This window comes from Solanum dulcamara, chromosome 8 (genome assembly GCF_947179165.1).
Source record: "Solanum dulcamara chromosome 8, daSolDulc1.2, whole genome shotgun sequence".
Taxonomy (NCBI): Eukaryota; Viridiplantae; Streptophyta; class Magnoliopsida; order Solanales; family Solanaceae; genus Solanum; species Solanum dulcamara.
In genome coordinates, this window is record NC_077244.1 from 75,958,549 (window position 1) to 75,968,964 (window position 10,416).

At 32.8% G+C, this 10,416-nt stretch overlaps 2 protein-coding genes across 2 annotated transcripts; both read right to left on the reverse strand.

Annotated features, from left to right (window-relative positions):
• Positions 1-1,315: 1,315 nt before the first annotated feature.
• On the reverse strand, positions 1,316-2,740 carry LOC129901118 (uncharacterized). The gene is made up of 5 exons (XM_055976238.1): positions 2,453-2,740; positions 2,256-2,293; positions 2,060-2,174; positions 1,929-1,984; positions 1,316-1,823 (listed from the first exon to the last, which is right to left on the reverse strand). The coding sequence occupies exons 1-5, from the start codon at positions 2,558-2,560 to the stop codon at positions 1,544-1,546; spliced, it is 597 nt and encodes a 198-aa protein (XP_055832213.1). The 5' UTR covers positions 2,561-2,740; the 3' UTR covers positions 1,316-1,543.
• Positions 2,741-4,238: 1,498 nt separating this feature from the next.
• LOC129900755 (protein NRT1/ PTR FAMILY 2.3-like) lies at positions 4,239-9,231 on the reverse strand. The gene is made up of 4 exons (XM_055975779.1): positions 9,097-9,231; positions 8,533-8,750; positions 5,700-6,253; positions 4,239-5,109 (listed from the first exon to the last, which is right to left on the reverse strand). The coding sequence occupies exons 1-4, from the start codon at positions 9,200-9,202 to the stop codon at positions 4,272-4,274; spliced, it is 1,716 nt and encodes a 571-aa protein (XP_055831754.1). The 5' UTR covers positions 9,203-9,231; the 3' UTR covers positions 4,239-4,271.
• Positions 9,232-10,416: the final 1,185 nt, after the last annotated feature.

Below are 10,416 nucleotides of genomic sequence, written 5' to 3' on the forward strand. Positions count from 1 at the left end.
GAAGTTAGGCTCGGGGACCAAGCCATCCAAAAGAGAAGTAGTTTTAAGTACCTTGGTTCTATCATGCAAGACAGCGGAGAGATCGACGAGGATGTCACACACCGTATTGGGGCAGGATGGATGAAATGGAGGCTTGCCTCCGGTGTGTTATGTGACAAGAAGGTGCCACCACAACTTAAGGGCAAGTTCTACAAAGTGGTCGTTAGACCAGCTATGTTATATGGGGCAGAGTGTTGGCCAGTTAAGGTCTCCCACGTGCAAAAGATGAAGGTTGCCGAGATGAGAATGTTGAGATGGATGTGTGGGCATACCAGGAGTGACATGATTAGAAATGAGGCTATTCGAGAAAAGGTAGGAGTGGCCTCGGTGGAAGACAAGATGCGGGAAACGCGACTGAGATGGTTTGGACATGTGAAGAGGAGAGTCCCAGAGGCACCAGTGCGGAGGTGTGAGAGGCTGGCCATGGATGGTTTCAGAAGAGGTAGGGGTAGGCCGAAGAAATATTGGGGAGAGGTGATCAGACAGGACATGGCGCATTTACGACTTACCGAGGACATGACCCTAGATAGGAGGGTGTGGAGGACACACATTAGGGTAGAAGGCTAGTTCATAGTGGTTTTATTCTCCCTTATTCGTAGGCGTATTAACGCACTATGATTTCTGGTACTCTGCTGTATGTTATTTATGGTATTTATGTTATTATCCAATAATAATATCTACTGTTTTTTGTGCTTTGATTATACTATTGTTTGGATCATTTTCGTTATCTACTTATTTACTTTAATATTCTTGTCTAACCTTGTTCTATACTTTTATTGAGCCGAGGGTCTTTCGGAAACAGCCGTCCTACATTGGTAGGAGTCAGGTCTGCGTACACTCTACCCTCCCCAGACCCCACGATGTGGGATTTCACTGGGTTGTTGTTGTTGTATTGTAGTAGCTAATCTGACTTATTTTTTGTGTTACTAATCTCACATTTTATTAACAACTACCTGGAATTATCCTTTAGGTGATCTACTGGTGTGTACAAATTCTGTCTAAAATTCGGACTTAACTTATATGTGTACTGACAGGGTTTATATGTACTTATCTTTCTGGTAGCGTAAATTTTCTTTTATATGTAAAAGCCATTACATACACAATTATCTGTTAAAATCTAACTTCATCACATACTGGAACATCACACTAGTCATCCACATTTTAAAAGAAAAACAAAGTAAAGTTCACTAGCATTTACTGTCAAGCAACGCCCGCTTCTAGAAAAAAGACGATTATATAGCAATTGCAGTTAAGGAAATACATCTCTGACAGTTGATTTGCTTCCAGAAATTAAAAGAAAAACAAAGCAGATAATTGCTTTGTTCCAACCTGAAGTAATAATATGTACTGTAATCCCAAAATCAAAAAGAGAAAAAGGAATATCACACGATTATGAATTAGCATTTTGTAAAGTGTGTATCTTTCTGCATTTTGATCAACATGAGTAGGCTATATATCAATGTCTGCATTTCCGTCAGCCTGTTGATCTACATCTTCATTCGTTTCATTGACGGGAATGCATCTTGTTCAAGATTCTGTTCACTAGCGCCTTCAGCTTGATCATGAAACTGCTCGTTGCATCTCCATCTTGATCAGCACTTTGCTCATTAGCGCCTCCATTTTCATCATTAGGACCCTCTTCATTAGCGTCTCCAACTTGTTCCTCATTAAAATACAGCAAGGGTTGATCATTAGCGCCTCCATCTTGAACATGATCCTGTCCCTTTTCACCTCCAAAGAGAGAATTATGCAACGTTACACGATTCTGGTACATAAGCTTGTCCCTGCCACAAAATACTCATTTGAATAAACACCTTTTACAAGTCATACCGCATACATATGTGTACAGACAATATCATCAATTTCCAAATTCGTTATTAGAAACTTACAATCTCATAAAGAACCTTCCTGTTATGAAATACTCGGACCGTAGTGTGGCGTCCCTCTGAAGAAATCATAAATTCAGTATTTTAAGAAAGAGCAACAAAATCGTCTTGCTCTTTAATATAAAATATCTTACAAGTCTCCACCCGAGCAGCACATTACATTGGTCACAGTAAGTATTGAGTCTGGTTAGGATATTTCCATCTTCTTGTTGATAAAATTTCGGTTGGTCTAGTACAACAACATTAAACCTGCATATATAATACACAAACCTCAGAAAAAAGCTTAGGAAAATCACAAGATTTCCGAATTATCGAAATCATGAGACTTACACTCTATTAAAGTACCCTCCATAATCTAAGTCGTGCACCTGGACAAGAAAATGAACATAATAAGTTGTTCTGTTCTTAGTCAAGAAAGAAAATAGTTGGGGGATTGAATCCTCTTAATGAAATTAGTAGCAATATTCGTCGAAATATAGTTCGAATGATAAAGTAGAAGAATTCAGAAGAAATTAGAGAATCCTTACATTAGGAATGTAATCCTTGACATGTGCAATTCGAGCTTCGCAATTACTGCAATAGATGTAATCACGAAAACCAAAAATTTGTGGATCATATACAAAATCTTGTTGCATTGTAACAACTTTGTGGATCAAGAACAATTTTTCTTCAACAAAGAACAAAGTGGAAGAGAAATATGAAAGATGAATTATCAATGGAAAAAAGGCTTAAACTGATTGTGAATGTAACAATAACAGAGCTGCTGGAAAATGAGAATTCAACAAAATAAAAATGAGTTTAATGGAACTGAGAAGAGAATGTTAATATAGAAAAGAGTCAGTTCTTGATTCTTGAATCCAAATTGAGAAGAGCTTTGTGTTGACCGTTAATAAAAAGGAGGGAAATTCAACTAATTTTTTTTCTTCCTATAACAAGATTTTACAATTTACCCCTCCAAACTCTGAAACTAGTCATATTGACATTTTACTTTGTCCCCTTAACCATATACACTGACTTAAAAAATGTATATATAAAGAACAAAATATCTTTATGTTTTCGTTTCCTTTGCTGATGAGAAATAGAGTTATATTTCAATATATAATGCTACTCATATGTGAATTTTGATTTTAATATTCAGAAACAGGTTAAGAGTTGTGTATTATTGTAGTTCTGTATGAATCTTCTAGTAACTTGGATCGGAGTAAGTGTAATATCACAAATTTAATATCTGCCTTGAGAAATTCAGTAAATATATACAAATTATTAAATTATAACCCAATAATGTAAGAGGAGTACAACAACAACAACATACACAGTGAAATTCCACAAGTGGGGTCTGAGGAGGGTAAGATGTACGTAGACCTTACCACTATCTCATGGAGGTAGAGAAATTGTTTTCGAAAGACCTTCGGCTCAAAAGTCACAGTTCCAAGTACGTGAGAAAAATAATATATATAGCATAATGAAAAAAAAATAATGCAAATTTTACAAGACAATAACAATAACAATAACAAAGTAATGTGATAACAAAGACAATAACAACACAACTATAAAGGCACGCCTTGACCTACAGCCATCCTAAACCAGCACAAGACAAGACACCATTCTATCCCTACTAATATAAAAGAAGCAGAGGACTAAAATTTGAAGTACATAAACTAAAAATTCCGGCTCATGAGTCCTTAATCATAAGTTCATCGAAAAGGGAAAAAATTACCGTAATGCATTGAAAATTGGCAAAATTTTCCTTCTTTTATCTTCTGGTCCGCAATTGCCCTTAATATTGTTTTTTGAGTTAAAAATATCTCTCCCAATTTTTTTTTATTAAACCATAATTTTTCTTTACAATTTAAAATGTCCTTTCTAACAAGAATTATAAGATGGCATATGTGGAAGTTTAATTAAATATGCAGATCCCAACTTAGTACCTTTGTCTGTCTACTTGTCGATTTGCTATCTTTACTCATAGCTTCAAAGATGCATGTATAAAAATAAAATAAATTCAAATAATAGATTTTGATAATTCCAAAACTTTTGCCGAAAAAATTCACCTGCCAAATATACCAGGAACAAAATGAATATTTTGAGCTAAAGCTTATCTTCATTTATTTGTGTCTTTTTTTGGGGAACAAAATGGACTGTTACCCTAAATGCATTGACCTGTACATTAACTAATGGGAAAATAAACATGTTTGTCTCTTGCGATAGAAAAAAAAAAAACTAGTTAAATTTAAAATTATAGTACTACAATCTCCGCAAATTTTCTTTTAATCTTGAAGAGCCATGAATTGAGAATCATTGCTTGTTCAATGATTACATAATAAATACAGGACTATTTCATTTGTGCTAATTTCTATCTATTTTGTCGATAGAATCATTTAGTTCCTGGTCAACATTTTTATACTTGTACAATGAAGCACATACAAGGTAATACACAAAATTTAAAGCTCCTAAAACACAAATCACCCAAAAAACATTATCCAACCTACCATTATCTATATCCTCCGGCAACCAACCTGTCACTCTTTGAACCAAATCCATCACCCCATTCCCTAGATAAAATGCCGCACCCATAAAAACCGCCACGACCGCGGTAGACGTGCTTTTCAACGACCCTGGAAATTCTTGGTAATAAAATCCCACGTATCCTGGAGAATGAAAAGCTAGACCGATACCTGTAATGACTAGTTGTGGTGCGAGCCAGAAGACTGACATGGGCACCACAACATTATTTTGGTGGTAGGATTTGTTCAATTTTATCCTCTTTGACTCGACGAGGGCGGATAACACCATGCTGACAACCGTGCTGACGTGTCCTATCCCAACCCGTTGGAGCGGTGTCAGAGAAGTACGAATGCGTCTAGTCAACCAGGGGAATAGGAGTCGGTCCATGAATGTTATTGTTATGCATGTGGAGATCAACGTGAAGACTATGACAGAACCAGCTGGGATTTTGAAATTGGATCCTAAATGCCGGTCCATTTTCAGGGCCTGGAGGATTGCTAAACTGGTTTGTATGACTAGTGGTGTGCACAGAAGCAAACCAGTAGTCCATATTGGAAATAGCTTTATCAAGATTTTGAGATCTTCTACTTGTTGCACTGTACATAGTCTCCATGGCTCACCAGCGACTTTGTCCGGTTTCTTATCTCCTTCCGTGATCAAAGCTGCTCGGTTCAGGAACCTATTAAAACAGAGAACAAGTTCATTTTTCCACGTCTGGAAGTGATTTCACTTAGAATCTTAAGAGCCAGGACAATAAATTACCTAAAACAACAGGAATTAGGTGGATCCACCGTCTCTAATCCTATTTAACGATGGGTCAACAAAAAAAATAAATTGTTGCCTACAGGCTATTAGTGACATATTAGAGATAAGTTTCGTAACTAGTCCCAATTTTTTTTAATGAATTTTGGTTAGTTGGGAGTTCAGAAATTCTAATAAGGGAATTCAAGAAAATGCAAAAAGGGTATAATTAGGATTCAAACGAGTGACCTAAAGCAATGCGTTGCCGCTACACAAGTTCATTTGTCTAAATACTAGACATAAGGAAGTGGGGGATAAATGCGGGGAACCCCTAAATTAAAGTCGAGGAAATTCAATAACTTATACATATAAAATTTTCTTTTACCTATTCGCATAGAGTAGTATAATTTTTTGGCAAAAGATTTCAATCGAACGGCTTTTAGGAGGCTTGTAGGTCTTCCCCTACTACTAATAGCTAGATATATATGCTTTGAATCATAATTTTGTATAGGAAGAGTGTTGTTATACCTGAAGAATTTGCTAGGATTCGTTAGGTCATGAGCACTTGTTGAAGTGTCCTGTTTTTTCATTCCATGGTAATAATCTTCACCTCCTAATGACAATGGTTCTCTGTGCTTCCTAATAGCAGCAACGACGACCTGAGCTAAACTCATGAACGGGCTTTCTTGTTGTAGCTCAATATGGCGATAGAAGCGGCGGCCAGACAAGAAAATAGCCAAGCCAAGGATGTTGAAGGCGACACAGATGGAAAACCCAAGTACCCAACTAAAATTTTCCTCAATATACAAAAGGACTGTGCTACCAATCACATTAGATGTGTAGAGCGCAAAAGTATACCAATTGAAGAAAATCGCTTGATGGTTTGGCTTATCGAATTGATTAGCTCCCATTGATCCGATGGTGAAACGTGTTCCTCCGTTTCCCAAATATGCTAGAGCTAAAGCTGCATATAAGATTGTAAGATGGAATGTTGATGCATTTCTGCATTCATTTGAACCATCAAAGCATTTTGGAGGTCTTAATGTGTCGATGACTGCTGTGAAGGTGAGAAGCAACACTCCCTACAAGCCAATTTGGAAAAAAACAAAACGTTACATGGTACATTAGATTAGTTTAATTTTTATGCATGATCAGATTATCTAAAGATAACTGCACGTAATTGTTCATAATGAATACGTAGAAAAATAAACCAAACAACATGTTCTGACAAGCTAGATTGTATTGGATAGCTAATTTCCTGAGTAATAAAGCAAGCAACCTGCTACGAACCGCTAAATTCTACTCATTAAAATTGTCGCGCTGAGCATGTTATACACAGTTCTATGAAATTAATGCAAAAAAAATATTTTGCAGAAATTAAAATATTTGTCTTTTTCCCCATTATTGAATTTCTGACATATTCTTTTCTTATTTTTTCGTATTCGAAATGTTCTTTTTAATGGTGATATATCTTCAAAATTTAGTGGGTTCACATCTAAGTGAACGTCATGTTAATTCAAAAATAAGTTAATTATCCTCCACTTTCAGATTTTGTTTTCTCTTGGTAGAATTTTTTTTGATATCATTGGTTTGCCTGCCTATACGGGTCAAGGTCAAACCTAAAAAGGGACAGCCATATCCCATATGCATTAAACTTCCGTTATATCTATTAAAATATTTTTCTTTCAGTACAGTAAGCCATAATCTACGTGTAGTAACATGTCTGAGCCCTACCGTTCCTTTGCACCTATAGAAGGAACTATGGTTTACAAAATTTGACGAGTAAAACAATGAGCCAATATTTGGTTCGATTAGTTCCAACTCATCTCACCACAGGTAACATTCCAACCATCGAATTATATGATATGATTCGCTAATTTATTGACAACTTATTTTATTTGTCTCAATACGCTCATTTCGCAACTGTTTTAAGTTCAAGAATAGTGTATAGTGTGTCATACACAAGAAATATTATTGTGGTTGTACTAATTCGTCATACTAATTAAAGGTAGTGCTTTAATAATGTTGGTCGTCGAATCATTTTTCTGTTGAATTTTGTGTCAATTTTGGTTATAACAAATTGTTCTACTCCATAAATACACACATCAACATAGATATTGTGCTACTAAATAGGGTCACGTAGGGCCAATCCCCACCTAAGCAAAGATGGATAAATCTGTTGGAAAGCATGAATTTTAATTAATAATAAGTGAGAAATACTCTAACTTACACAGCAAAAGCCGCAAAACAGAAAGAAGTATTGAGTCAGAGAAAAATAAATATATGATGACGTGTCGCACGTTGAGGGAAAAGTGGCTAAATAGTGCCACTTGAGTTCTCATCTCAACATGCTTTTCAACCTAAGATAAGCTCTTTGGAGGCATTTTATTAAGAATATACTGCTAAAATTTTACTAAAGTTTCCACTTATATGAATATGTGGTGGAAAAATAATTTAAAATTCGAGCAGGAACTTCAGTTTATCTAGGATTTGATTTTTTTTTAATTTTAGATTTAAATAGAAAAAAAGTAATTAAAAGATTACACCTTTTTTGGAACTTTTAAAAACAGATTTAATCTGAGTAAAATATTTATAAAATTATTAAATATCTACTAAATAAAAATTAAGCATCTCAACACATGTTAAATTGCTCCTATCAGAAAATTCTGAATCACATTTTGAGGGAAAAAAATTTAACCCATTATATAAATGAGTTAATCACGTAAATATGTTTCATTTTTTAACTATACATCAATATTAATTGAGACAAGTATGAAATTTTACGGCTTATTAATTTAGACTGATATATACTCTCTTCCTTCATTTCTTTTTGATTATCATTATTTATTTTAATTATTTTTTAAATTATTTTTATGTCTAATCAGTGTAAGTAAATTGAATCTGTGAAAATAATAAAATTCAAACCAAGTTACCGGAATCGCTGAGCCGACTTCCCACAAAACGATCGTAACAAAATAATGATAAGATAGAAGCTATCTTTTTTCTCGGGAAATGAAATGACAAATACTTTCCTATTATATCGCCTATTTTTTTTTAATCCATTAAAAATATAACTAATTGTTGCCGAAATTTTGTATAACTAGAGCTATGCAGTAATGTAGAGGCTTAATGTGTATTTGTTTTTTTCCGTTGTTAATGATACATTTAAATTTTTCATCAAAACTTTTTTCCTTTTTTATTAATTATTTAATTTTCATGTGCAAAATTTAGGATTATATGATTAATAAGAAAAAAAATTCTTAAAAATCTACTTCAAATTAAAATAAGTTAAACAAATTAAAATAATGAGAATATATTTGAATGAATTTGAGAAAAAGGAAAATAAGGAGAAAGTAATTACCAGCAAAGAGATGAAAGAAGAAATCCATATGACGGAGAAAGATCCAAGAAAAGAATCAGCGAGTACGGCCCCCAAAATAGGGAAAATAGTGCTGCACCCATTCGCCATGTTGTATACTTTAGCAGCACTCACACTATTCATCTTGAATTCTTCTATTAAATACACTATCAAATTGTTATTCCATCCTGCTGCTGCCACTGATAATCCTGCCATGCACCCTAATCAAATTTCAACATTTTTAGTTGAGTCAAAATTTTCATTAAATAAAATTTAAATACAAAAAGAAACTATAAGATGTTAGACCAAAAAAAAGTTATTTTGTCCACAGATCGAAGTAGCTTCGATATAATGATCAGTGGAATCAAAGATTTTTATTAAAAAATATTATAAATAAACATAGGAACAAGTTAAAGAGAAATCAACATTTATTATTATATATATATATATATATAAAAGAAAAAATATATTTTCATCTAATCTTTATTATAATTTTTTGAGGAAGAGTTGAGATAACTCTCCCCTGTTTGTTAATTAAAGGAGAAGAGAAGAGGGAAGAAAGAGGACCTATGATGAAGGGAAATGAAATCCAACCGCCATTGTTATTGTTGGTAGAAGAGTGAACATGATTTGGTGCTCCTTCATCTACGAACGTCTCGACTGATTTCTTCATTGCTGCACTAATTATTAACTCAGCTATCTCTTTATCCTCTCTTTTAGTTTCTCTAGGAAGACTTTGGGATATATATAGACATACTAGTATACCTTCTTCTTTTTTTATTTGAGCGCGTTGTGCTTGTTGCCTTAATACTACTGTATTCTGTTTCCAAAGTTTGGGGGTAAATTAAATTTATAAGTTGGATACACTATCTTATCACTATTTCTTTTGGATGCATACGACAAAAGATGCCACTATGTATCTTCCTGTCAATTCAAGTGTTTTGTATTTTAACTGTTATAAAAATATATAAGTGTATATTTTTATATTTAGAAAGTAGTTTAATATTTATCAAAAAAAGTTAAGATTACAAAATTAAAAAAATTATATATATTTTTAATTTAAGGTTATAAAATTTAAAAATCTGTCTTCATAGTTTAAAATTCATGTCCAATTAAAGTAAAATATTTAATTTGTGATGAAGAAAATATTTTTAAAATTTGGATAAAAAATTATTTATTAATAATTTTTTACCGGCGTCCAATTAAAGTAAAATATTTAATTTGTGATGAAGAAAATATTTTTAAAATTTGGATAAAAAATTATTTATTAATAATTTTTTACCGGCTTCCTATAAAAAGAATTGAACTTATAGATTGATCACTCAATTATTCACTTCATTATATTAAAGTCATTAAATTATATATTTGTAAGAAAAAAAATTAGCGTTTCATTATAGATTTGAATGAAGTTTTAAAAAATTGTTTTAAATATTTGTTTGAAAATCAATTGTATAGTAGATTAAGGGCCAAAATCCTATGGATAAACATCTAATAAGGATGTGTTTGGACATGATTTCAAATAATCAGCTTGATTTGAAGTTAAAAATTACTTTTGATACACAATTTAAATTTCTCATATTACATTCTTTTTATAAACCTAAAAGCCTCATATATTTGAAAAAATTATCAAAAAAAATTCAACTCTTAAATAATCTAATCGAATGAGCATGTTATATGATATTTTACTCAAAGTACGAAAAAAATGTTCAGCCACGCTGTGAACAATAGTTTTACTATAAAAAGGAAAAAATACTTTTGACTTTTTATGAGATGTGCGTAATGTTGAGTGATTTTATATTGCAAAAGTAATTTAGTAATTTTGATGCAATAAAATAAAAGTAAACTATTAACTATAAAATGAATTTCCTGTAAAAATAAATAAATTCA